This window comes from Neltuma alba, unplaced genomic scaffold (assembly GCF_004799145.2).
Source record: "Neltuma alba isolate B1F8T4 unplaced genomic scaffold, ASM479914v2 tig00012131_pilon, whole genome shotgun sequence".
Lineage (NCBI taxonomy): Eukaryota > Viridiplantae > Streptophyta > Magnoliopsida > Fabales > Fabaceae > Neltuma > Neltuma alba.
The window spans coordinates 181,931-209,775 of record NW_021636683.1 but is presented as its reverse complement, the minus strand read 5'-3'; the positions used below and the strand labels follow the sequence as shown (position 1 = coordinate 209,775).

Sequence of the window (27,845 nt, the reverse complement as noted above, 5' to 3'; positions counted from 1 at the left end):
ATTTGTAAATCTAGACAATAATTGATTCATCTTTTTTGTTTTCAGAAAGGCTTTTGAAAAGGAGTGCTTTTAATTAATCAAGACAGAATGTGAAGGAGAGAATAAAATAGAGTATTAATAAAGGGTATTTGTGGAAGGACAAGGTAGTTTTAAAGATACCTATTAGTCTTCTTAATTTGCATAAGGTAGATAAATTTGTTATATAAAAACCAAGTAACCCAAAAATTATAAAATTTATGACTTGGTTCATTAGATTATAGTTTTTCTATCATTAATATAAGACATACTTAGATTTTATATTGAGGACCAGAGAAAATATGTATTTGTGTATCGGTGATATGTACTAAATGATATGATAGTGAGGCATAGGTTAGGTTGGAGGTAAAAAAAAATAATGATATTAACATGTGATATATTTTAATTTATTATTTATTTAGTCATGGAGGATGAAAAAGGAAGGGGGAAATGTTACTAAAACTTAAATTATCTTTATCTACATAAATATATGACCTCCTCCCATTTTAAATATAAGATTTACTTGAGGACCCTACCTATTTTTTGAAAAATGACATAAATTCTCTACATAATTATAAATAACCAATCTATCTTTTTTCTTTTTGGATGCTATGAATTAATTAAGAGAATTTGTATATTGACGTATTAAAGAGCTTATAACATGACATCAAAGTGCTATATATGTATAGTAATCAATAAGAAAAATGGTGGCCCAAAAAAATCCACAAGACAGAGAGGTAAGTCTAATTCACCTAAACTATAGTCACTTAGCCGTGATTTTCTTTAGAACAGCCGCCAAAGATCAAAGCATTCATGAACCACAGGAAATTCATGCCTGCTGTATTAAGGTGCCATAGGAAAAATTATACATGATCTTTATCGACTTTAGGTCAATCTGTAAATAAATTAACTGATATCCCTTAGCAGCAATGATTCTGTGGCCTAGTGTAGCATGAAAGTTTTCATGTAAATGAGAGGTTGCGGCTTTATTCCCACTTATGACCTTAGGCGTCAGTACTTGCCCTTTATTAGTACCTCTTAGCACAGTACAAGTAAAGCAAGAAATTAAGAAAGTTGAGAACAGAAAGCAGAGTATAGAACAGATCCAACCTTGCATAATTCAGATCATGTCCTCCAAGCCACTCTTTACCGTATCTCCCGCTTACTTCATTGCTTATCTTCACAAGAACTGAGCTGAAAAAATATCCCATGGAGGCTGAACACCATGACAGTGCAGTACACATGCTTCTCATCCTACCGGGTGCTTTAGAATAGAAAAACTCAAGTGTTCCACTCAAAGTAAGTGCATCTGATATGGCCAAGAACAAGTATTGCCATCCTAACCAGAAAACTGATACTATCACAGCTTCGTTCTTGTTGGCTTCTTCTCTTCTCTTAGCTTCAACTATGGCTGCCACTGCCATGGACACTGACGCAAGAACTAGGCCTACTCCAATTCTTCCAAGTGGTTGAAGGATCTTACTTTGAGTTAAGCGTTTGTGTTTGTAAAAGTATTTAAGGTTCTCGAAAATCGGTATGGAAGCGATCATGATGATGAGGGGAAGTACTGTGAGGGACTGGGTAGGGATTGTGAAGCTGTGGAGCTTTCTGTTCATGATGATTCCTTGTTGAACTGAGAATGTTTGAAGCTGAGCTAGGCAACAGTTCATCATGATTGTGGTTAAGAAGATTGGAAGCAATCCAAGGAAGGCTTTTGTTTCTTCAATATCAGCTTCATCCACCGTTTCATCTAGCAAAGCTTTGTTTAAAAACCTGCAGAAAATGTTTGCCTAATCAGATATATGGTATCAAACGTGCTGCAATATGATGCGTATACCGTGTGAAATAAGTATCACTTCTCTTTTGGGATAGGCATGCTTTATAGTTAGAAATCATTACTTATTGAAAAGAGAAAAATCCTACTTGAATTTATCTTGAGATTGTTCTGTTGCGTCTTCCTCTGCTACTGCCCCAAGATTTACCCTCCCCACTGCTGAAGCTTTCCAGTTACGAGCTGAAGAAGCAAACACCTTGAAACAGAATACAGCAGAAATTTCAAGAGTTTATGTAAAGCAGGCAAAAATGGGTTTACCCCAAACATCTAAAAGTGTATACTCAAAAGCATAGTGCAAAAGTGTGAATTACACCTTAATGGTCCTTGTTAGAGGGCTTCCAGAAGGAGATTTATAGCGATAAAAGGGAAAGGCAAGGACGAAAATACAAAGAGCCAAAGCCAAGACTATATCAGAAATCACAAAACTCAAGTTCCAGCCATGATTCTCTTGAACCCAAACCATGACACTTGCTGCAACAAGGCCTCCCGTGCATAAGGAACAGAAGTACCAACTGAAGAATGAAGACATGTGATGTTGCTTATGGTGATCAAGCTGATCAGCTCCATGTGTAGGCAACGAAGCCTTGATCCCACCAACACCAGTGGCAATCGCATAGAGTCCACAGTAGAGTATAGCAGCTTGACTCTTAGAAGGTGTTCTATTCTCCGCTGGTTTCAAATTAGAGTGTTGAGCTTGGTATGTCAGCAAGATTAGCCCCTGCAATTAATCTATACTCAAATTGATGCATCTTAGATGGTGTTTGGATTAAATTATTTTAAGTGATTTTGCACTATACAAGTAAGTATGTAAGAGATGTTTTGTCTTGTGAAGCACAAAAGAGCTTAGTTTTGGATTGGGAATGTTGGGATTGAAGAATGGTAATTACCAGTAATTCTATGACACAGGAAATGATGAATGTCGTGAACCTTGTGAAGAAGGAGTCACTGATAAAGCCTCCAACAATGGTGAGGAGAAAGGAGGTTCCCATGAAGTTAGTGACCATGTTGGAAGACTTGGCTGCTGAGTAATGCATTGACTTGAGAAAGTAGGAAACGAAGTTGATTGCATTTGATAGGAACACCATGTTCTCCAGCACCCCCACCACTGCAACATGTGCAATCACAATACAAGAGATGATCAGAGTCTTCTTTTAAGCCTTATTATTAGAAACAACCAAATCATCATTACATGCCGAGTCATTGTAGTAAGGGCATTTTGGGAAAGAAAATTAAATATCCTACATATTTCTCACTTTGTAAAATAGTTATTTATTTCTTATAAATAAATTCAGAGGAAGTACATGATAGTATAATATAAAAATTCTAACCAATTACATTATTCATAAGTCATGAACAGTGTGACTCATTTTTCAGATTCTATATCATAAAAAGACTCAGACTAATTATTTGCTAATAGAAGCCATTAATGCTTGAGACTTTCAATTGATAAAATCCATTTCCAACAACTTTTTTATGTTCATACATGACCTAGATTGACTTGGCAAGAAGAAATTTTATGTTGAATAAAATTAAACTAGAAGAGGGATACATGGTTAGAAATGACCTACAAATCATAACTTCAGAAATTGTAAATGGGTGAGCTTATTCAAAGGTCCTGTAATTCCAATTAGGGTACAATTATCTGACTAATCATCCTATCATATAAATTAAAAGTGTTGATGTGAATCCCTCTCCTCCCACACATAACATGAAGCAGTTACTGTAGCTAAAACAGCAACAATAAATCTGCCCCTTTTTTGAGCTCCATCATATTTTTAAAGATTGCTTCTTCATCTTGATTTGTTTGCAAGGAGTAAAAATTTTATACCCACCTGTACAAGTCGAGTGACATCTTCATTAATTTATATATACACATATAAAAGTCATGCTAGTAATCAAACATGCATGAATCAGAAAACAAGTCACTTTTCAGTTTTCAGATTTTGTACGTTGCACTAGCTTTAGAATACACAAACAGATGTATGCATATAGATATATATATATATAGAGAGAGAGAGAGATAGAGAGAGAGTTGTTTACCACAAGTAATGGCAGAAGCTCTGAAGCCACCATGCTTTCTGGGATGTGCTTTTCTCCCTTTGTAGTCCCTAAAATATTCTTCATCTCCACTGCTGCTTTTCTCTCTATCCTGTAATTCCTTTTCATATTCACACATTTTTCTTCAGCCAAAATAATGAAGCAAAATCATAAAAGGAACAATTCATTATGCTCACACTTACCATCAGTCTTAACTTTTATTCACCTCAAATTTTAATTTAAACAGTTAATATATAAAGTTTAATTTTTAGTACAAGGTAAACCAAGAAGAGGAAAAGGTCTTAAGAATGATCAGAGCGTTTCCTTAACAACTCGAGACTAAAAATATAACAAATATGTAAACAGGACTGCATATATTCCCAATTTCCATTACTTGATTTAAATAAGGAGCCGCATTTTCAAAAATGTCGTCATCAAGCCAATTTTTATTTGATTTAGGCAAAGAGCCATATAATACATCACTTTAGGTAAATATATATATATAACACTTCTCCGTTTTAAATATAAGACCCATTTTGTAGTGTAATTTATACCATAAAATGTGTCTTAAATTTAGGACTAGAGGAGTACATCTCTTATTTTATTTTACATTATACTTGTTATATTTGATTTTTAAAATATTATTTTATTTATTTTTATATTTTCAAGTTGGAGGAGATACTTGTGTACATATAGATGTATTAGAATCAAATATGAATTCTAGTAATAAATTTATTTTAGACCTTTTTTATTCATTTTATCATCCTGATCTTTTTTTTCGAAACACATGTATTCTCTTATTGAAAACAATCTTGTTTAAAATATTGTTAGAAACTAAATGTAGGCACCTCATTTAAGGGAAATTCAAATATTAGTTCATCACATTATGAGAGACTATATCTTTTTGTTAAACCCAATCCCGTTGATTATCATCCTAATCACACCGAAATATACATAGGGAAAAATTCAAAAGAAGTATGATTTTACAAACATGAATTCTAGCCGAACAAATATTGAAGAGGCATGCTCCTTGAGTCATATAAAGAGATGTAATGTAGATTCCTGAGCAATCAATGATAATATCATTCCAATAACAATGATAATAACAATAAAGAATTAATTACTAACATAGTAATGAATATAACATATACAAATAAAATAATAAGATAAAACTATAGAGATACACAATAAATAATTAAATACTAACTAATTAATTACGAACGACATCTAAACCTATGGATCTTTATGTGCACTGTTAGCACTAAACGAGGGAATCCCTTCTAACAAGAATAACAAGAATCCGAATCTTAATTTGTCAAGTAATATGGGATTAATCTTTGGTGCTAGACTCAATTCCATCAATATGAAATTAATATCCCCCCCCCAAAAGGCACATGTATTCACTTATTATTGAAGACAATCCTAGCCGAGATACATGCTAAATTTAGACATCTCTCCCAAAAAAAAAACTATTTTTGGTACAAGGCATCTCTCCAATTTGATGACATTTTTTTTTTGGTTAAAACATATGTATCTTCTTATTGAAAACAATTCTATTCGAGACACTGTCGGGCACTAAATGCGGGCAGCTCTTCCAACTAGAATTCGAATCTTGGTTCACCATGTTATGGGAGACTAACTACTTCTACTAGATTCAACCTTTGTTGGTTGATGACATTTTTTTTTTTGGTTACAGGTTGATGACATGTTAAATAACCACATGAAGGATTCGAACAACTTATATGATCCAATTTCATGAAAGCCCAATACTTTGTCTGCTTTCAACAAACTTCAATTCTCAAAAGCCCATTCATATATATTTCAGTTGGAAACCCTAGCTCGCTTGCCTTTGCCCGCCCTTCCCAACTCCGCAGCAAGACGCCCTGCGTTAGTAGCAGGTCTGGAACAACTTCTCCCTCACTCTTGAATTACTGTAATTGGATTTTATGATTTGTTTACTGGGGTCAATTTGTATTAAGTTTCGGTCTTGATGCTTTTCTTTGAGCTTTTTCTCTGCGTTGTGTTCCTGAGAAACTAGACATGGTAGTTGGAGTATACAAAATCTATGAAATGCTAGTTGCAGCAATAGAGTTCTTTCATCGGAAACTATGTATGGAAAGCGCTTTGCAGCCTGATGCCTATCTATCATTTGCTTCTGGATGTGCATCTTGTATGCAGTTTTGGTTATTCTGTTGCTCTTTTGATTTACTTGAAAGCTGAAAAGCTAATTGCCAGCTTTATTGTAGCTTTGCTTGTTTCTGAATTGTTGCTTATGTCTCTCTCTGTGGATTTTTCTTCCTGTGTCTGTGTGTGCGCGCGCGCGCGCGCGTGTGTGAAGAACATTAGTTTACGTGGAAATTTTGGCTTCCCATGCATTTTTCTTATTTTTCTTACTTGATCCTTACTTTTATATGATCTTGTGTAATGCTGATGAATGCTTAGTTTCGAATTTCTTTCAGAGGCAAAATGGCGGTACCTTTGATTAGCAAGAAAATTGTTAAGAAGCGTGTCAAGAAGTTCAAGAGACCTCAAAGTGACAGGAAAATCTCTGTGAAGGTATGTCTTTCAAGATTTGTTCCCTTATTCCCTCTTGAGTTCTTTAGAATTCCTTTCAGGGGCATTCAGTGCGTGGGCACCTTAATACTCTTGACCGTTCGGAAACCTATTTTGAGATGTTTCTTTGTGACATTAAAAACTTGGAATCCCCTTGTCATTTGAGTATGATTTATATCATTTTTCATACCCCAAGATTTTGTAATTTGTATATATATTTTCAAGTACTAGCAAAGTTAAGGTGTACGCTATGTTTACTTGTATGTTTCCATACATCAAAGTTTGAAAATTCTTTGTCCAAAATCTTCTGCGAAAGAGGAAAACTTTCCTAGTATAGTTTAGGTATTCTTCAATTAGTTTTTATCTTGTGGGGATGTAAAGGTCTTTCTGTGTAGGAATTCTCATTTAGCTTATCATATAATCATGCTAGTGTTATTCCAAATAAAGGTCTAGGAACCTTTACCACTTTTTTTTTTTTGGTAGCATGCATTTCTATGTTTTCTGGACTTTGCTTGATCATTTATTCAGTTTTACATCCCTTTCTCCGTCTCTTTATTATTATTGTTTAAAATAGCTTATGAATATGCTGTATATCAAGTATCAGCCTTCAGCAAAAGCTATTAATATGTCAGTGTATAATGGAAAGTTGAAAACTAATTCTTTTTAGGAAAATGGAGGAAGAGTGTACTGAGGTGAGAATCTTGTTTAAGTTTGGGTTCATGTTAATAACATGATTGGAGTTTGGAGACCTTGTCCATATACAAAGGCCAAGTATTTGGTTGATTCGTTTGGTGCTTCTCACTATTTACACTTGCTTGGTCATTGAATTTTTCTTCCTGGCTGAATCAGTTAAGCATCTTGGCTCCTTGGGTTGATCCTCTATCTTTACTGTGTTATGCAGCCAAGCTGGCGAAGGCCCAAGGGTATTGATTCCCGTGTGAGGAGAAAGTTTAAAGGATGTACATTGATGCCGAATATCGGTTATGGTTCAGACAAGAAGACCCGCCATTATCTCCCCAATGGTTTCAAGAAATTTGTTGTGCACAGCGTCAGTGAGCTGGAACTCCTGATGATGCACAACAGGTTAGTAGTTTCCACTGCATACCTGAATTTCAAATTTCCTTATCATTATGTCATCCCGCTATAGTGATGCAACTGATGATGAAATTTCAGGACTTACTGTGCTGAGATAGCACACAACGTGTCGACCCGTAAGAGGAAGGAGATTGTCGAGCGAGCAGCTCAGTTGGATGTTGTTATTACCAACGGACTGGCCAGGTTGCGTAGCCAGGAGGAGGAGTAATTTGCTGAAGCTTGTGTTGAAATTGTTATGCTTGTACTGGCTGGGCAGTTTCTGAACCAGATAGGAAATCCTATTCAGATTGAATGTGCTATTTTCTCTGTTTTTAGACTTATGCTCTCTTTGCCTCTTCATTTTATTAGATGAAGCTTCTACAGTTTTGGCTATTTGGAAATCCTTTGAGACTATGAATCAATCTGAGAAAGTAGTCACGCCTATTGTTTTTTACTGAATGATGTGGGTAATTTAAAGTTAATGCGAAGGTAATAATCATTTTGTAGTTAATCCTTTGGAACTTCAATATTTCTCATTGAGCACATCATGTTGGGCGAAATGATGAATCTGTGTGAAATAACTTTTCAAGTCCCAATGTCAAATGTTCTTTTGACCATGGCAAACTGAACTTACTGGTAAATACTACCTCCATTTCTTAATACAAGACACTTTGACTTTTATTTAGGTTCTAAATATAAAATCTCAATCTACTTTGTCTCTCATATTTATATATATTTTTTAAAAGTAACTCTTCTAATAATAATAATTTTAGTCAATACACTTGATTAGTAAGGATATTTTAGAAAAGACAATATCAATTTAGGACAAATAACTAACTCAATTTATTTTTTTAATCTTTTCAAATTAGTCAACTGACTCTTATAATTAGGACTAGAGGTAGTATCTTAAAATTCTACCCTCCTAGCTCAAGGAGATTTCTTCTTTTTTTTTTAATTGGATTTTCGGACATTCAGTGCCTTTATGGTGTATCATTATTGTTTTTGGAATGTTTCATCGCAACATTGTCTTATGTTTCAAACAGAAAGGTAATGCAAGCTAAAAAGACTTAACATATTCAAATCAATTATGCCCAAAAAAAAATTCGTATCGAATGTAAAGTTATGAATATAACGGTTGATCCGTTAGTACTTGTATTCATGCAAGGATCAGTTCTAAGCACAAGGGGTTTCTAATGCCCCATCGTCTAATACCTGTTGTGAGGTGTGATGTCTTAACCTTCCGAAATTTTTTCTATTAATTACTATTAGATTGTACATAAAATTATGACATATTGATATATTCTTGCAGGTGTAAAATGTTGCAATTTTTATTTTTTTAAAAATTTCTTTAAAAAAATAGAATTGCAAATTTTTAGAGTGTTTTTTCTTTGAAAAATTATTTTAAAAAAATTCAAAACCAAACTATTTCATACCTCTAAAATATCAAAATGCTACTGATTCTATGTAGAATCTAACACTAATCAATAGAACGAAAAGAAAAACACTTGAAATGTTGTTCTAAAGTGGAAATTTGATGAACTGGTATGCTTCTTCTTCTTTTTTTTCCCCTTCTTTTTTCAACTTATAAATTTTGAATTCAATCCTTCAAGCACAAAGCTCTATCTAATTGAAGATATTCCAATATTTCAACATTTGACTCCTCTTTATTAAAAAAAATAATTCATGGATGCCTGCTAGAGTGTATTTTAATGATTACAATTACAATATTCACTGACTTAATTGCAACGGAGTCCGTCGTTGTCGAATTCTTAATTCATGGCGGACATTGATGAGGCAAGGCAGTTACTGCCTTGCTTTGCTTGTTTCTTTTGAATCGTTTAACACAATTGCTTTTTTTTTTGGGCGGGGGGGGGGGTTAGCCCTTAGAGCCGGAGCAATTGGGAAAAGAGGAAGTTAATCCAGTTTATGTTTTGTGTTTAGAATCGATCCTTTATAAACTAACGGGTAAAGTCTACAATTCTTATTTTATTTTTTAGGTGTATCCAGTCCCTTAATTTTATTTATGGTCTATCTATCTCCTCGATGTTTTTTTTTTTTTTGTGCTTCCAAGATTGTAAACAATAGGGATCAAGTGCTAGATACACTATAAGTAAGATCAAAATTATGGATGCACCTCAACGAGCCGTTAGAAGCTATTTTATCATAAATTAATTATCAATATACTCTTCTGTCCCTTATTATAAGATTTAATTTTTTAAATTAATTTGTTTCTATTTATAAGATTCTCTTTGGATTTGTCTAAACAATAAGGTCCAGTTTGGTATTAAGCATTGAAAATGACGGATTGTGATTGTGATTGTAATTAAAAAAATCACTAAAATAAAATAATATTTAGTATAAGTAACTGCTTGTTATATGGGATTAGGTAAACCCATAGAGATAGGATTTGGGAATACCACTTCCTCCCATGGTATTTCCCAATCCCACATACATGGGTTTAGCCAATCCCACATAACAAATAATCTCTTATACTAAACACTGTTTTAATAGACTTTCTTGATCTCAATTTCAATGCCTATCCCTTATTTTTAACGCTTCTTGCCAAACACAATCTAAATATATTTTTACCTATTTTACCTTTAATTAATATGATCTCTCTCTCTCTATTTTTTTACCCCACATATAAATAAAAGCATAGGAGTATTTGATTTTTTTTAAAAAAAAAGGTACATTTCCAACATATTTATTATTTTTAATTAATTTTAACAGTTTTTTTAAATCAGGATGAAGAGAGAGTGTGTGTACAGTGTATATGAGCGCATAAAGATCTGAGAGTCTTGAATCCAATCTTCCAAACACATAAAGCTCTTTTTGAAATTTCAAAATTTGACAGTGTTATATGAAAAGCCACACTTCATTGCATCCAAAGTATTTAAAAGATTATTTCAACCACTCGACCAATTGGTTGCGAGGAAATCACGTCGGGTATCTCAGAATAGATTGCAAAATATAGATATATATATATATATATAGCAAAACGAAATTTTGTAGATAAAAAATATATTTCGAATATCTGACTAAAAGCATATTGGCCTGAAAATTAAAAAAAAAAAAAAACCGAATAACTAGCAACTCTAGGTGAATGAGCATGAGCATCTATAGCGATCTATAGATAATCTTTAAAAACAAAAAAAATTAACAAGCTATTTCTACCAAATAAATGAATAACAAGCTATGTGAGTTGTGAATATTATTAGTAGGGTTTATTTATCAAATTATGTGCAATGCATACAGCTCCTCTTATTTTTTTGTAATTTCAAATGCTAATTAAGGATGGTTACGTTATAATTACAGAGCAAAGATGCAAGCTAAGCCAGCATTTGTCAAGATCAATCGAATGATTGTATGTTCGATCTCATCCTTAATCTTAAATCGTTAATCCGTTAGTATCTCTTCATTTAAATGAAAAATAGTGTTTGTTTAGCTTCAAACATAAGTCATTTTTAACAAAATAACAATAATTAATTATTTGCTTATAATGGGAGGAATGTAATTTGATATGATTTTATCAAAATTTTGAGCAAAAAATGTATTAAGTATCCCTAATTTTGTAAAATATCTTACATACTAAAGTACAGAACTTCCAAAAAAAAAAGTATCTTATATCACATGAATCAAACGTTGATTTAGCAAGTAACCTAAATTAGTCTCAACTAGTAGTACTCCTCCGATATTTAATATAGGATTTAGTTTTTGAGTTAGTTTTGGTCCTAAATATAAGACTTATTTCTCATATTTATCAATTTTCTCTAAATTACCCCTATAGATACTCCGTTAACCATAATCAAGTAGAAGAGGGAGGGGGTATTAAGAAAGATGATTATGGTGTTTTAAGAAAAATGTGTCACTTTTCTTATAATTAACTAACTTATCTTATTTCTTTAATCTAATCAAATTAGTTAAATGGATTTTATATTAAGGACCGGATGAATATAAAATTTCAACCATAAAGTATTAAGAAAAAATCTATTTCAAAAGCCATAGAAAGAGTCCAATAAGACAATAACATGTCTGCTCGATCTTTTTTAAAGACCTTGACTGAAAATTGTGGAGTGTGAAAAAATACACTCTCTCCACTCGTAAGAAACTTCATAACTAATTTAAAGACCTTGAGGACATTATTGAACCTATTAAAACAAACATTTCTTGGCTTTGACTTAGTCGTAATTAGGTTAATTTTACACATTAAAATTATATAAAAATTACTAATAATAAATTTTATAACTTAATACTGTATTTAAATATTTAAACAGGTTGATATCCATCCATAATCACAGAGTGAGTTCAAAATAACAAACTAACAATTAATAATCATAATATTCATTAAGTCCATCATTATTTTGATTCATGCACGGGAGTAATACTTACTACTCTATCCTTTATTATAAGATCCTTTTAACTAAATTATGCGGTTTAAGAAAACAATTAAAATTAGTTAAAAGTAATTAATATATAGTAAATACAATTTTTTTTCAAATATACCCATATATATAAAAGGATAAATGTGAGAGAATAATGTGAGATAAATGAAGAAAGAGAATATATTAAATACATTAAATTAGAGGTAAAATAGATAATATTCAATGCTCAAACAAACTCAAAGAGGATCTTATAAAAAGAAAAAAACCATTCAAAAATTTGGATCTTATAATAAGAGAAGGAGGGAGTATATCACACTGTAATATAGGAAAATAAATTTGCCCAAAATAACCTCATTTTATAAATTAAAAAAAAATTAAATATCTTTTTTTTTTTGTTGAATGAAAAAGAAACCAACAGAGAAAATGGTAGGTAGGCTTTTATGAAAGTTAGGTTTGTAATGTGGTGGGGGCTTGAATTATTCTTCGTGTGGCACGAGATTAATGTACAAACAAAAAGAGTCAACAACATATTAAATCAATAATGTGATTTAAAAAGACTTTAAATTTATAAAAGCAGCCAAACCAATTTATATAATGGAGCTTTAGCCCTTCGCTTTCAGTTCACATTCATTCACATGTATCATTTCATGGCCACACCAACTTCTTTTTTGCTCACCTTTAACTAAAGAGATTTTTGTTTCTATTAACACTAACTTGTTTAGTTACATTTGAGAGATTTTTTTTTTCCTAGGAGATACAATTGTCATTATTGTCTATAAAATTAATGGGTTTTGTACGTACTTATAGAAGTATATCAACCAGTTGTTCAAAATAATATTAATATATATTTATTATAAATAATTAACTTAACTAATGTTTTTAATATGCATAACTTAATTATCTAACTTCTATATATATTCATGATCAAAATGGCTAAAAGCATATCCCATATTATCAAAGACTAGCTTAGATGATAAGGATGTGATGTGGAATAAGTTAAAAGTTCAAAATCCTATCAATATATCGAAAGAAGATAATGAAAAAAAAAATAGAGAGAGGTTCCATTAAAATATATGTGAAAATTCCCATATCTAGTAATTGCAAAATAAATTAAAAGTGTAAAAATAAAAGTTATGTTTAATAAATTCATACAATTTTAATAAAAGTGAGGTCTTTTTCTTATTATTAATCTTCTAAAAAAAAAGTTAGTTGTGACTTGGGAGGGAGGTCTTAGATTCCACACATTTAACTCTTTCACTTTAGTCAAATGACTGGCAGCCACATGTTAATGCGCTATGCATTGAATTAATTCATCGCCCTTTTTTTCAACCACAATGATGTGTTCAAGTGTTAGTTAACTATTTGATGGTAAGTCTCAAGTTTTGAATAACGTTTTTCCGGGACATTGAATCTGGACTCCTTCCATCCATCCATTTCCTGAATAGACCCCAACAATTTTTTTTTCCAATATTTTTTTAATTGAATTTTTATTATATTTTTAAAAGTTTAAAAATAATACCCTCAACTCTTACATTTTAACATTTAACACCTCGTCATTAAAATATTTGTTAAATCTAGTAAAAGGGCATTTTTGTGACTCTCCTAATAATAATAATAATAATAATCCCTAATTTCTGTCTAGTCATCTGCCACTTTGGTAAGTCTCCCCTTTGCAAAGTTTTATTCATTTTCTAATCATCTCCATCACATTCTTCCTTTAACTTTGGATTTTTTTTCCCGAAATGTTTTTTTAATGATATCCTTCTATGACTATTAACTTTTTTTTAATATATACAAATCATTTATCTAATTCTTATGTTAACATACTTTTATTGTTTTTCTTAAATTTTATAATTTAATTTATACATAAAAATAAATTATTTTCTAAAATTTTGTCGTATGAAAAAAAACAATGGTTGAGGTGGATGATTGATGATTAACGATCAATGTAGGATGATTGAGGTGTGAATGTGATGGGAAGAAGAGGAAGAGGAGGAAAGGTGGCCGCCACAAGATTTAGCGAATTGATAGTGACTACTGAATCCTCCTTCCACTTTCACCCACCAACATTTGTCATATAAAAAAAATAAAATAAAAACTCAAAATATAAATATGTGATGTGTAATTAGATATGTAATAAAAATATTTGATGTCTTAATATACGAAAAATGAGTGCTCTTTTTTTTTTGTGATTCAAAATAAACAAGCTTAATTTGAATGACAAAAATTTATTTTTAAAAAAATTCTTAAGTAATAATTTTCTCTCTCTTAAACGACGCTTATATTGTTATCCATATTTCATATTATGCACCTATAAAAATAACAATAAAATTAAATCAAATTTACACCTTTCAATTGAACTTTCAACAATCCACTTAAAAAGGAGTAATAGACAATCCAATATTAACGGTGCCTGGTTAATGGCCAATTAACGTTAAGTTTAATGTCAATCATTTGATTTTTGTTTAAGGAGTGTCAATTAAAAGATCTTTTGAACTTCTACTTAGTGCATTTCATTTTCTTTTTTAATGACAACTTTAATTAAAAATCATTCAATTGAGACACTGTTCAACACTAAATATGAATATATTTCTTAACAAAAAATTAAATCTTGATTGGCTAAATTATAATTACTGCTAAACTCTCGCTTTGCCCCCAGTATTATGCTAGATAAACACAAATATTGTGTAGTGAATGTAAGAAAAATATAACTAATTATAAATTGGATTTTTTTAATAATGGATGCATAAAGTCGTTTTTCACGGTGAAAATTAATTTCTAAAATTATCTATTCATAGTATTATTTGGGATTTATGGATTTTTTTTCCATATCTCCATTTAAAAATCGTATAAAAAGTCTACTTTCGAGGTAATGGAAGACTTCTTTTGGGATCCAAGTGGTAATAGAAGTCTTCATTAGATTGTTAAGGAACATACCCAAATTTTGTTGAAATTGCATGAATAGATAAGCTTTTTTTTATTTTTAAATATACATTCACCCATTCAAACAATGAAATATTGAAATTAATTAAGGCGGGGGCACGCAAGTTTGGTTAATAAGTCATAATAAAATCCCTGGTCAAAAAAAAGAAGTCATAATAAAATACTGACCTTTTTAAAAAAAAAAAATTTGCTGCAAAATACTGACTGTTGAATTATCATGCGTATCAAACATAGTATAATTATATATGCGAAGTCCTTTTTGCGCCATCAATCTTTTACTTATCAAAAGAGCCATTATCATTCGTCCAACTTGAATATTTTACACTCGCAATCAATACATTTCTTATAAATAATTGATAATAATTGACTTTCAATCTTTGACCAAAACGTGCAAGAAATGAGGGATCAAATAACATAATATCTCGGGTCTTCAATATAAAAACTAGTTAAAAATTAAATTTAGTCCTAAATATAAGACATCAATCCATTTCGTCTCTCATATTTATTTATTTATTTCAAAATAATTCTTGATTGCACATGTTCAAAAATTTGTATTCTAATACATATAACTGATTTGCCAAAAAAAAAAAACTGATAAGGATATTTTAATAAAGATAACATTTATTTATTATAAATAACTAATTAAACTAATTTTCTAATATTTACAAATTAGTTATTTAACTCCTATATTAAAAATAGGAAGTAGTACTGTTTTAATTCATATGTATAGAATTAGTAACAAAGTGACAAAAAAATAATTCAATTCAACTAACCATAAGGATAAATGATAGCGCAAGAGTACATCTAGGTCCGGTTTGGTAGCAGGCGTTCAAAATGAGATATAAGAATTAGGATTATAATTTTAAAAAAATTATTAAAATAATATTTAGTATGAGTCATTACTTGTTATATGGGATTAGACAAACTTATAGAGGTGAGATTGGGAAATACTACTTCCCTGTAGGGTATTCCCTAATCCCACTTACTTAGATTTAACTGATATCATGTAACAAATAATCTCTTATATTAAATACTCTGTTAATAGATTTTCTCAATATCAGTTTCAATCCCTATTTAATTTTTAATACTTTTTACTAAACGGGATCCTAGTGTTTTGATCAAACCTATATCGTCACTGTCCTCGACAGCAAGATCATCACATAAAAGTCGGCTTGCTTAGTTAAATGATTTTAGGAAAAATTACCAAAAGATTCCAATTAAAAAAAATTAATTACCGCAAAATCCTCATAACAAATAACCAACCTGAGCATGTTATTATTTCTTATTTTGATACTTGTTATTGCTTACTCTTTACTTGTTGATAAATTGTAAGGTAATTAAATTCTTTTCTTAGGACTTAATTGTAATTCTTCCATGATTTTATTTATTGCTATTGACGTACTAAATCCTACAAGTTAGGACATTTAAACTCGCTTGTATATGTTGTTTTCCCACAATCAATTTGATGCTCATCATGAACTTTTGACGTTAATTATGTTTGCTAATTCTGATTGTGTTTTTGTATGTGTGTGTGTGTTTTTCTTTTGTCAAGTAGGTGTTTTTTAAAGGTCAGCATAACAACTTCTTTTCCTTTGTTTTTTGGGGTAAGAAAATTTGACTCTTCGTGAAAACTAAGATTTGAATTCATATGAATAAAGTTAAAGATCCTGTAACTTAGCAGCTTGAAAATTCTATTCTGAATATAAGGTCGCGTGTCAGATATTTCTCATGACTTCATGATATTAATATTTGTCCTCTTAATTTTTTTAAAAAAATTATATAAATAGAAATAACAGATGATCTATTATGTCTTGTTGACCCCAAAAAGCTGCCATACGAGTAATGAATGGACTTTTTCTTTTTCACATAAGAATTAAAATCTCCAATATTCATGATTTTCTAGTCATGATTCTTTTTACTATGTTTTTATATTTCAATCTTATTAACCAAAGAAAAAAGAAGACAGCCAAGTACACTACAACATACGCCAAAAGAATATACACATGATTATATATAACAAATAAATGGTTTAAAGAGAAACTCAAAAAATTAAAAAATCCTCATTCTCGGTGTGACTCTGACTCAATTTCTCTACCCACACGTTCTTGCTATTATTATTATTATTACAATTACTATTTTCTTCTTTCTTTTTCCCTTTTTCTTCCTCACCATCCGTTCCAAAAAATACCTCATGGACAAATACCTCCACTTGTTTTTCGTTAAACCCATTTGTGTCCCCAACCTCATTCAACGGAATATACGGCGGCCGCGCCACCTGTAAAACGGAGTCCCACTGAACGCCTTTGAAGAAATCGTGGCCCTTGATCCCTTCTAAGTCGATCCGACGGTCACGGTCCTTCTCCAGCAACTTCGCGATCAGGTCCCTCAACGGCGTCTTCTCTCCGGTTAACTCCGGTTCCTTCGTCAAAATCCGATAGAACGTTTCTTTCCTGTTCTGACCGGTAAACGGCGTCGTTCCGTACAGCATCTCATATAAAACGACGCCGAGCGACCACCAATCGACTCCGAAGTTATGTCCCTTCCCCGAAATGACTTCGGGAGCTACGTATTCCTCCGTACCAACGAACGAGTTCGATTTCTCAACCGAGTCCGACTCGCTCCGTCGCGGACATTGGAAATCCGGTGAGGCTTCTGTTTCGTACGACGGGGGGCTTGGCAGGGAGCAACTGTAAAACCGGAAGAAGCGTTTCTTCCGTAAGTCCTTCATCGCCGTCGTCTTTGACGAGTGGGAAATCGGCGACGAGGAGCTACTCTGGGATTTTGGAGATTTCAGGATTAGTTTTTTGGAAAGATCGAAGTCGACGAGCATTATGTGACCAGATTCTTGGATCAGTATATTTTCTGGCTTCAAATCTCTGTATACTATGCCCAAATTGTGCAGATACTCCAATGCAAGGACCAATTCCACAGCATAAAACCTGAGAAGGAAAAATAATAATTCAGATTTCAGCTCCAATTCGAACAATTTTGGTTGTTTTCTCTAAAGAAAACAGCCAAAAAAAAAATTACTCGTAAACATGCTTTATATCGCGGATTCCGTTAGAAAACGAAGCGAAATGACAAAGATGACGACGTTCAGCCAAAAAGAAAGACAAAAACGACAGAAAAAACGAATAGCATAAGTTTGAATTTGTCTTTTCAATGCCACCGCTTTTCGGGTTAACCAAAGAGGAAGAGACAAAAAAGGTACCTTATGCTGTCATCGGAAAACATCTTCTCAGTCTGCTTTTTCCGGAGAGAATGGAGATTGCCGCCGGGGCAGTAATCGATGGCGTACCCAATGATCTTGTCGGTTTCCAGAACCCCTCGCAACCTAGGCAAGAGAGGATGATCAAAACGACGCAGCACCTGCTGCTCAAACGACACCCTCCTGCACTCGCCCTCATTGTTGTCAATCGCCTTCGCTTTCTTCTGAATCAAGGCCTTGGAGATCACTTTCAAAGCAAAATATTCACCAAATGCATCGTCATTCCTCTTGGCCGCAAACACAACGCCCTTGGCTCCGCGGCCCACGGCGGAGATGACCTTCAGGTCCCGAAAATCTAACTCCGGTAACGTACGCTGGAGGTAGTGGCTCTCATCGCCGATGCTTATGGACGACATGACCGAAAACTTGAAGAGATCCGGTAGATTACGGCGCAAGGTTACGGCTCTTTATGATGGCGATGGTAAGGGAGGCTTTATAGGGCCAAGAGGGCGGATTTCCCATTCTTGCAGGAGAAGGAAGCCAGGGGGAAAGTGGGGCATGGTAAGATGGGGTTTGGCTTCCACGTGACGGTGAGGATCACCTATAGTGTAGTGACACGTGTACGGTAGAGTGACGTGGAGGGGCCATGCTTAGCGCGTGACATAAAGCTGGTTTGGGAACGCGGTCAAAAACAAAAAAGAACAGAGCACACGATTCTAGAAACCGTGGAGAGGAGGGAATGTGCCCAAATCTTATTTTAATTTTTAAAAGAACGTGACTGCTTAGAAGCAATTAAATAAGTATTCACACTTCCTATAGAAAAAAGTAGACATATATCTAGCATACTGTGCATTGATTTTCTTAAAGCATTTTCTTCAATTTGCTTTTTTTTTTTAAGGTACAGCCGTGCTGTGTCCTTATGTTCACTGTTTAGCTGTTTAATATGAACACATTTCCTGATTAAAATTTGAACATATATTCGCCAAGTTGTGAGAAACTGGTTTTTACTTTTTAATGTGGGCAAGGACTTTTTTTTTTTTTTTTTAACGCTGAAGAAGATATTTTAATTTATTGTTAGAGGTATGAAGTATACCATGCGTTAGTCTCATTTAAGTTAGTGGCAGACAATAGACATTACTTTAGTAAAATTGACCATTTGAATATTATGAATGGAAAAGATCGCATCAAGAGAACTATTCTTACGTTGACACGACAGTGAATATCAAAAATAAGGTAAAAGCTAAAGTTGGTAATAATTCTAAAGTGTCTATTGGATCCTATTTATGCATTCTTATGTATTGATTTTATAAAAAAAAGACTCTCCACAAAACTTAATACTCTTCTTGGCCCTAATACATAACATATTTATTAAATTAATTTTGATTATAAATATAAAATTTATTTATCATATTTATTACTACCTCCGGTCCTAATTATAAGACCCAGTTAACTTATTTGAGGAGATTAAAGAAGTAAGTTAAGTTAGTTATTTGTAATAAATAAGTGTTGTTATTCCTAAAATATCCTTGCTAATTAAGTGTATTGGCTAGAACTATAATTATTAGAAGGACTATCTTGGAAAAAAATGTATAAATATGAGAGACAAAATGGATTGGGGTCTTATAATTAGGACCAAACAAAAAGTCAAACAGGGTCTTATATTAAGGACCGGAGGTAGTAATTTTTTAAGTCACTTTACAGATACTCCCTCAACTATAATCAAGTAGGAGATGGAAGAATATTCAGAAAGATAATTATAGTATTTAAAAAAGTCATATTTTTTATAATTCACTGACTGATATAACTTTCTTAATCTAATTAAATTACTCAAATAAGTTTTATATTAAGAATTTGAAGGGTAAAACATTTACAAACTAAAAAAATATCCTTATATAATGGATTTTCCATCTTCTCTTATATCAATCAAAGCATCATCATGGAAAAAAGCAGTGAATATGGTTTTATGCAGAGCACAAAAACATAAATCATTTCAAGGTCAAATAGGCTGATTCAGGTCAAGTGGCTAGCTCCTAATAGTAAAAGGTTGGGGCGCTTTAAGGGTTGTTTAAACTTTTTTTTTTGGGGTGTCAAATAATGGTTGTTTAAACTTTTTTTTTTGGTCAAATAAGGGTTGTTTAAACTTTAAATAAGCTCACTCTTGTTCGGCGAAAAAGCACAAAAAGGTTGTTTTGTTTTAAAAAAAAAAACAAATGTGTTTGAAGTTAGAAAAGATGGATTCAATATGCTATTTATGTTCACGGACATCATTCTTTTTTTTTTATTATTATCTCAGGCTCCACCAAAAAAAATTCCCTAAAAATAAGCTCTACCAGAGAAATTTGAAGGCAATAAAAAAAATCCAGAAAATTAGTGTGCAACGTAGTTAAGTATACTTTCAAATATTTCCCAATTGGCCAGCTCAATTAATTAACTCTAACTTGTAATTTGAAATCAGGTGACAAAACTTAGGTGCAGATACGATTAGTTTTGAAAAGAATGTTGAGTTATGGATTATTATTAAATTATAATTAAGATGAACTTCAACCACGGTCGTTAGAAACATCACATGCAAATCAATCTCTTCAGCAATCTAATCTAATTAATAATTAAAAATTATGGCGTGGGAGAGACTTGAAATTAAAGTCATTGACAAATGTTCGCATGCACTATCTACTAGTTTATTAGTAGCTCAAAACTCGAAGTCACCACTTGTTTATAAATTGCTCACAGATTACAAATTATAATGTTGGCCAATTTTTCTTACTGACTTTGGTTTTAAATACTATTTCTGATTCTATTTATAAGACTTTGTTTATAGACCGGAGATAGTATTTAAAACCAAAGACAGTAATAAACATTGGTCAACATTATAATTTGCTATCTATATCTACAAACGAGATCTTATAATTAGGATAAGAGGTGATACAACAATTAGTTCAAAATTTAATTTGATTTTAAAATAATAAGATTCGAATTCATATTGTTTCCCATATTTATTTATTTATTTTAATTAGTTATTTAGTTCTTATGGTAATGATTAAGGTATTACGAAGTTTATAATCAAAGGCTTCAAGCATCATGAAGAGACGTGTGATAAGTGATAACAGATGCCCTTTAAGGGTGCTTTGAATGTGTTTTTATCAAAAATAAAAAATATTATTTAATTTCAAATTAAATTACTGGATGCTGTTAAATCAAGAAAACTATTACTTAGCTCGCATCTTGTAAAATATTAAATTACTTTATAATTAATTAGAGATAGTATTATTTGTTCCTTCCACGACATCCAATTAAAATATGAATCATTTTTTTTGTGGATGCTGTTAGAATCATAAAATGGTTTAGCGGGGAATTAATGAAGTTGGAGATTCCTACGGAGAAAAAGAGACCAAATCAATGGATCTTTCTATTATCTAAAGTTGGTTTGTAAATTTGAGATTCTCTTGTTAAAATGTCACCCCCAAGTAATTGTTTTTAATAATCCAGCATCTCTTCAAAAGGCTTCCAAACTTGATTCTTCTTTCATGTGTTTGTACTCATTTCAGTTTAATGCTTAGATTCCAAATCAGTTATTGGGAAACACTGTAAAACCAACATTCTTTTTCCTAATTTAGTATTGTTTCCATAAAATTTTATCATGCCGGAGCATCTCAAAAAACAATTAAAACAATCATTAAAATAAACGAAAACCCACCCGCTTGCCATGATGAAGATCCCTTGAATCAAATTTTTGATGTTTTGTGCTTTAATCCATCACACAAAGACATACTATTCCTCTGATCCTAAATATAAGATCTATTTTGTAGTGTAAATTATAAATATAAATTTTGTAGTGTAATTTACACTACAAAATGGGTCTTATATTTAGAACCGGATGGATTATTATTTTAAGGGAAGCTAAACGAAATGTTCTTAGCATCTGAGTCTGGGAAAACTGAACAAAAGTTTTCCATCACTAAAGATTTTATTTGTGGGAACGACTTGATAAATTTTTTATACATAAAAAGTATTGATATATTACAGAATTTATACACATAAAGTACCAGTACTACAATTTAGGTCTTTCTTGTTGATTAGTTATTGGACCAGCTCTTGTTGGTAAATACTTGAAATTAACTCCGCTTGTATTTTTTTTTTATAGGTATAAGTATTTTTCTATTGAAGACAATTCTATTTGAGGTATTATAAGGATACTAGATGTGAGGATATCTTCCAATAAAAATTTGAATATTATTTATCATATTATGAAAGACTAATTTTTTTTATTAGACCTAACTCTACTTGTTTTTATTAATTTTGCATCGAACCAAAAGATACAAGATATTATTGGTGGATTGGACCAACAAGCAGGGCTGGCCCAAAAACTAATGCCCAGTGGGCTATTCAACTCACTGTATTTTTATTAAAATAATATTGGTAAATAGTAACATTTTAAGCAAACTAACATAATAAGAAAGTAAAATATCAAGCAACTATTACGCAATCAAATAATTAATCAGTCTATCTAGTTACCAAAAACTAATATCAATTAATCTATCATTCTTTGATTATAAGCTGTTTTCCTTTTATATGAATCAATTTTACAAATTTTACTATTTTATATAAATAATTTTTTATTTGATTTCACATGTCCTTTCAAAAGGTCGACGTCGTATTTATTGATATTTTTCTATTATCTAAGTGTATCCCCTTCATCCCCAAATAAAAATAAATTATCGTTGAAAGATACATGAAATTTGTCTAAATATCTAGGTGTAACATAATTGGAGCAATCCTATAACCTATTTTTAAACATATGTAAAGCAAAAGATGTTGTATATAATTAAATATACATTGTACATGATTTTGCTAAAAAAAAGAGTATATAGATAAAAATGAGTTGCATTTGTAAGGAAGCGAGTTTTATGTATTTTTGCACAATAAATTTTGTAAAGAAAATTTCAACCTTTTTAACCTTTGATCTTATTGCATGGAGAATCTATTTTTTAAAAGAAGAAAAGGCTAAAACATACTCTGAAATAATTTATAAACAGTTTTTAATTATAAATTATGACATATAAAATAAATAGTATGCAAGAAGAATTACTTGCTTATAGAGGCGTTTAACAATTCTTAAAAATGTTTTTACAAAATATTTTTTTAAAAAATGAGATAAATTTTTTTATATATTTATTTTATAAATTATAAAAGTACTTTTGGTTTGTATCCTGACATTTCCAAAATCTTGATTCTAACTTGTCGTTTTTGCGCAAGTTGGACTTGGACCTTCGAATCTAAGCGGGAGTCGGTTTCCCTCGCAGGCTTGACTTTTGGGGCTCGCTCTTCTCCTTCCCGCGTTGCTTTAACGCTTCAAAATTCTGCTAAATCCTCTCGTTACCCTCGCTTTTCGCTGTACTTTTCAGTGCCGTACGGACGCTTGTGTATTTATGTACACGAGAGGGTGATTTCTGAAAGAGATAGAGAGGTTCAGAAATGGTGGCACACGAAGGTTCTCTGTCAGCGGCGGCTAAACAAGCGGAGCAACTGAAACTACTCGGAAACTCTTGTTTCAAAAAAGATCGTTTCGGGGCCGCCATCGATGCCTACACCGAGGTATTCTTGCTGCATTGTTCACTATTCACCAAAGATCTTTTCGAGGCTCTTTTTCAGGCTTGTTTTCGTTGTAAAGGTCAAGTTTTTATTCGCCTATTGATGTTTATTTCATATGAATCTCATTCTTTTCTTTTTGTGTCTCTGTTTTTTCAAGGCAATCACTCTGTGCCCTAACAATACGGTTTATTGGACGAATCGTGCCCTTTGTCACCGGAGGCGCAAGTATGTCTTTGCAACTGTGCGTCATTTTACACTGTTTATTCTTGTAGTGAAGTCAATTTTTCCTTTCTTTTGAATGATGCTTTCTTCGTTTAATTTTTCTTTTCTTTTGAATGATGCGTTTCTTCTTTGGTTGTTCTTTAGTGACTGGGCTAAGGTAGAAGAAGACAGCCGGAGGGCTATTCAACTAGACAACAAATCAGTCAAGGTCATTAAGATTCACTGCAGTTCCTGTATCACCCATGGCCACCCATTTTCTAGGATTGCCTGTTTGATTTCCTCACTTATCATATATAATTTCTCGTTTTTGTCTTCAATTTGTAAGCACATTCTTGATCAACTTTTTCCTTAACAACTTGCAAACTGTTTTGTTATAGGATATGTAATTTTATAAAAGCTGACGTTTTATGAGAATCTTCATGGCAGATTTTGTATTAATTGTTTGTAGCATTTATTGAGTTTATTTGGCTTTTTAATTTTGTTTTAGTCAAGCAAGTTCCATTTATGTATTCTGTTTTAAAATTATTGTAAAATCTTTTTGTTCATTATGAACTTGCTAAGCTGAAACAGAGAATGAATTTAGGTTAAACTCCATACATTTGCTTGTTATAGCTTGATTAACTTGTTTCTTGTAAACTGGCCATAGTGTTTTGCGTGTGGCACAAGCACTAGTGCTGGTAATCTTTGACAGCAGCATTTTATATTTTTTGTTTGTTTCATTTTGTTTAGTTAGCTTGACCTTGCCAGCAACTGGAAACTCATCTTGTGCTCGGCCAAATCTTCTTATGGCTATATTGCAGGCGCATTACATGTTGGGGCTTGCACTGCTGCAGAGACAAGAATATATGGAAGGGGTCAGAGAACTGGAGAAGGTTTGTAACCACTGAATTATATGTTTCTTCCTTTCTCCTCAAACATTTTCCTTTTCAGATTTTTGTGCTACTTAGACGACTATACCGATGCAAAGGTCAAACTACTACTAAAAGGAATTACATGATCATATATTATTGATAAAAAATTTCAGGTAGGAGCTAAGATGTTTGTGAACAAGATCCAAATTACATAAGTATGTTTAAAAAAGTTACAAATTGTGAAAGCTTGTTGTCTAAAGAGATTTTAGGGGGTGGGATTTTGAGAGGAGCCTTGCTATATACTGCTCGAACAACACAGAACTCTGCAAACACTGTCACTGAAATCGGAGCAGCAAGCACTGGAGAAAGAATATATGCAACTTCTTTGCTTTTCTTCTTATTCTACTTTCACTGAATTCCCTTTTCCTTTGTCTATTTATGTTGTTGTGGTCTGGACAATAGTAGCATAAATAAGACAATTAAGCCACATATTATGTAAGCTTTTGGCTTGCTTCTGGGATGCTAAGAGGCATGGAGGTTGTATCTAAGCAGATATAACTTTACCACTAATACATAGGGAGATGCTTGGTTTCTGAGATATCAACTTATGCTGCTTTCACTCGTATGAAGATGCTTATATCATGTATTGATTACAAACTTGTGTTTTATAGGCTTTGGATCTTGGGAGGGGTGCCAATCCTAATGGCTATATGGTAGAGGAGATTTGGCAGGAGCTTGCGAAAGCAAAATACCTTGAGTGGGAAAATGCATCTACCAAGAGATCATGGGAATTGCAGCGTTTGAAGTATGTTGTTTTATGGTGATTATTAGGCCTAATAGCTTAAGGTTTTTAATTGATGTGAGTCAACCAATAGTTTATATATTAAATTGTCACTGCTTACTTTATATATTATGTTAATTTCTGAGATTATTGTAGTGTATTTTTAAGAAAATATACAATTTGATCCTATAAAAATATGCCATTATGCCTGGTTTTTATTTCATCTTTGGATTTTTTTTCCTCGTTGCTAGAAACTGTTTCCTCAAGATTTGTAACTCATCATATGTGCCTATAGAATTTGGGCAGAGGAGCTAAAGTGTGGTAAGTTGCAAACTTTGTTTAACTCAACCTGCACGTACGCAGAAATAAATCTAAGATTGAAAGTACTATACAGAATATCTTTGAAGACTAAGTTATGCATTTAGTACTTATTTATTATTCATGAATGATAGTTTCTTATCAAGTTGTTATCAGCTGAAGAAGTAATGAAAGTGTTGTGATTTGTAAATTTTCTTTGACCGAACTCGCAAAGAGAAATAAATCCAAGTACTACAGTGCTACGTGGTATATATTTCAAGATTAGATTCCGTGTTTAGTGTTTGTTTATTGGACATCAATGATATATATATATATATATATATCTTGTCAAGTTGTTATTAGTCATTTTATAAAACATGTGCCTTTACTCATGTGACAGATCAACTTGTGAACATGCTCTAAATGAGAAGTATTCTTGTTATGTCTCTCAAATGGAAGGGTTTATAGATGATGTTGATGCTTTGCATTCACAAGAACTCAAAGCTTTAGAAAGAGTTTTTTGTGAAGCTGCAAAGGCTGACATGCCTACAGAGGTAAGTACAGGGCTGATTTCTGCTGTTACTATCTTCATCAAAGTTTTGTTTTGTTTTTTTTTTTTTTAATCTCCTGAAAATGACTCTATAGTGTGATGATCTTCTGTTGCATTTTAAGATCCCAGATTACTTATGCTGTAGAATCACTCTTGATATTCTTCGAGATCCTGTAATTACTCCAAGTGGACATACATATGAGAGGGCAGTAATTCTTCAACACCTTCAAAAGGTAATGTGGTTTTGTGTTAGAGCCATCCCTTGTTTGATCTAATTTGCAACAAGTTTTACTTCTCACAAGTTTGTATTTGTATGGGCTTTGTCTAAGAGTTGACTGCTCCATTTTGTGGTCAGAGTAACTTTGACCCAATTACACGGGAACCACTTAATCCATCACAGCTTGTACCAAATTTGGCAATAAAAGAAGCAGTTCAAGCATTCTTGGACAAACATGGTTGGGCATACAAAGTATAGAAAGATGATCAGTCAGTCTGAAGTTAACAGCTAATTGTAGATTTATTACTTATTTATTTATTTTTCCCTGGATGGTGCTTTTGCTAAATCTTGAAGATGGATTGGAGATTTATGGAAGGATTGAGGGAGTAAAAAGTGAGAAAACATATTCATTTCTTTGCGTTCCTGTCTCTTAACTGTTATAGTGCATTATTGCAGATTTTTAAACCATTACATAAACTAAGTAGTAACTGATGTGGGATGTTTGTGCCATATGCTTCAACCAGTTCTTATTCCTGGCATAATGCAGTACTATTTTAATGGCAAAAAGAAAACAAAAAAAAAAAAAGTTCCCAGTAAAGATTTCGTTCTTGCAGTTGATTCCTCAAAATATTGATTCATATGCTAATAGAACTATTAGGAAGGACTCTAAGCAACAATTAGCATTATCATAAATCTCAATTTGTTAAAGACCATAAATTTTTTTAATATCTGATCAATTGATCTCTTTATTTTTAATCATTTGGTCCTAAATATAATACTCATTTTATCATATAAATTGGGTCTTACTCTTACATTTAAAACTTGAGGAGTATTTCATATGCACACTCAAATATAATACAATAAAATTGTGGATGAGATATGTTCACAATTTTGTTCGAATTATTATTCTGAGTTTGCTTTTATAGTAGGCTTAATAGTTAATATAGCCTGCTATGATACTATAGAGAGCAAAGGGTTTAAATTGATATTCGGCAATAAGTTATTGTAATTACCTTAAATTATATGTGCATGCTCCTATTTGTCAAAAGCCATAAACTATACAAATATATTTACACATTTATATCAATCACAGTTAGTGTAGATATTTATGATAAAAACAGTGTTTTAAATAATTTCAGTAATATCACTCACAAATAATGAAAAGAAATAAATACTATAAAAGGTGATAATAAATATTATTCCAAAATAACAAATATATAGTAAATAATGTATAAATATTTATCTCATTTTCTAGGCAGTTTCTCATTAGCTTTGCATTTTTTTAAAAAAAT

The 27,845-nt window shown here is 32.0% G+C and overlaps 4 protein-coding genes across 5 annotated transcripts; 2 read left to right on the top strand and 2 right to left on the bottom strand.

Moving 5' to 3' along the window:
- Positions 1-1,043: 1,043 nt before the first annotated feature.
- On the bottom strand, positions 1,044-4,025 carry LOC114723291 (protein NRT1/ PTR FAMILY 4.2-like). The gene is made up of 5 exons (XM_028909484.1): positions 3,890-4,025; positions 2,737-2,954; positions 2,163-2,567; positions 1,939-2,045; positions 1,044-1,788 (listed from the first exon to the last, which is right to left on the bottom strand). The coding sequence occupies exons 1-5, from the start codon at positions 4,023-4,025 to the stop codon at positions 1,044-1,046; spliced, it is 1,611 nt and encodes a 536-aa protein (XP_028765317.1).
- A 1,696-nt stretch (positions 4,026-5,721) lies between these two features.
- Positions 5,722-8,024, top strand: LOC114723316 (60S ribosomal protein L32-1). Of its 2 annotated transcripts, none has more exons than XM_028909513.1 (4): positions 5,722-5,784; positions 6,346-6,442; positions 7,341-7,522; positions 7,613-8,024. In XM_028909513.1, the coding sequence occupies exons 2-4, from the start codon at positions 6,353-6,355 to the stop codon at positions 7,740-7,742; spliced, it is 402 nt and encodes a 133-aa protein (XP_028765346.1). In that variant the 5' UTR covers positions 5,722-5,784; positions 6,346-6,352; the 3' UTR covers positions 7,743-8,024. The 2 variants fall into 2 exon arrangements, with proteins under 2 accessions (XP_028765346.1, XP_028765345.1); XM_028909512.1 differs by lacking the exon at positions 5,722-5,784 and adding an exon at positions 6,031-6,056.
- An 8,726-nt stretch (positions 8,025-16,750) lies between these two features.
- LOC114723308 (serine/threonine-protein kinase OXI1-like) lies at positions 16,751-18,535 on the bottom strand. Its single transcript, XM_028909502.1, has 2 exons — positions 18,050-18,535; positions 16,751-17,777 (listed from the first exon to the last, which is right to left on the bottom strand). The coding sequence occupies exons 1-2, from the start codon at positions 18,460-18,462 to the stop codon at positions 16,880-16,882; spliced, it is 1,311 nt and encodes a 436-aa protein (XP_028765335.1). The 5' UTR covers positions 18,463-18,535; the 3' UTR covers positions 16,751-16,879.
- Positions 18,536-23,518: 4,983 nt separating this feature from the next.
- Positions 23,519-27,070, top strand: LOC114723289 (E3 ubiquitin-protein ligase CHIP-like). Its single transcript, XM_028909483.1, has 8 exons — positions 23,519-23,638; positions 23,793-23,860; positions 24,002-24,065; positions 24,658-24,729; positions 25,380-25,513; positions 26,187-26,340; positions 26,459-26,569; positions 26,692-27,070. Exons 1-8 carry the CDS (start codon positions 23,519-23,521, stop codon positions 26,809-26,811), a joined length of 843 nt encoding a protein of 280 aa, XP_028765316.1. The 3' UTR covers positions 26,812-27,070.
- The last annotated feature ends 775 nt before the right edge of the window (positions 27,071-27,845 follow it).

What these genes read in the sequence shown, in the direction of transcription:
- LOC114723316 (XM_028909512.1), top strand. An exon ending in ACAGGAAAATCTCTGTGAAG is followed by an intron (nt 6,443 to 7,340) that starts GTATGTCTTTCA and finishes TGTGTTATGCAG; the next exon opens with CCAAGCTGGCGAAGGCCCAA. An exon ending in CTCCTGATGATGCACAACAG is followed by an intron (nt 7,523 to 7,612) that starts GTTAGTAGTTTC and finishes ATGAAATTTCAG; the next exon opens with GACTTACTGTGCTGAGATAG.
- LOC114723289 (XM_028909483.1), top strand. Translation starts at nt 23,519, where the DNA reads ATGGTGGCACACGAAGGTTCTCTGTCAGCGGCGGCTAAACAAGCGGAG. An exon ending in CTTTGTCACCGGAGGCGCAA is followed by an intron (nt 23,861 to 24,001) that starts GTATGTCTTTGC and finishes GTTGTTCTTTAG; the next exon opens with TGACTGGGCTAAGGTAGAAG. An exon ending in TAGACAACAAATCAGTCAAG is followed by an intron (nt 24,066 to 24,657) that starts GTCATTAAGATT and finishes GCTATATTGCAG; the next exon opens with GCGCATTACATGTTGGGGCT.
- LOC114723291 (XM_028909484.1), bottom strand. Translation starts at nt 4,025, where the DNA reads ATGTGTGAATATGAAAAGGAATTACAGGATAGAGAGAAAAGCAGCAGT. An exon ending in AGCTTCTGCCATTACTTGTG is followed by an intron (nt 2,955 to 3,889) that starts GTAAACAACTCT and finishes CACATGTTGCAG; the next exon opens with TGGTGGGGGTGCTGGAGAAC. An exon ending in CTCTAACAAGGACCATTAAG is followed by an intron (nt 2,046 to 2,162) that starts GTGTAATTCACA and finishes TTCTGTTTCAAG; the next exon opens with GTGTTTGCTTCTTCAGCTCG.
- LOC114723308 (XM_028909502.1), bottom strand. Translation starts at nt 18,462, where the DNA reads ATGTCGTCCATAAGCATCGGCGATGAGAGCCACTACCTCCAGCGTACG. An exon ending in TTTTCCGATGACAGCATAAG is followed by an intron (nt 17,778 to 18,049) that starts GTACCTTTTTTG and finishes TTTCCTTCTCAG; the next exon opens with GTTTTATGCTGTGGAATTGG.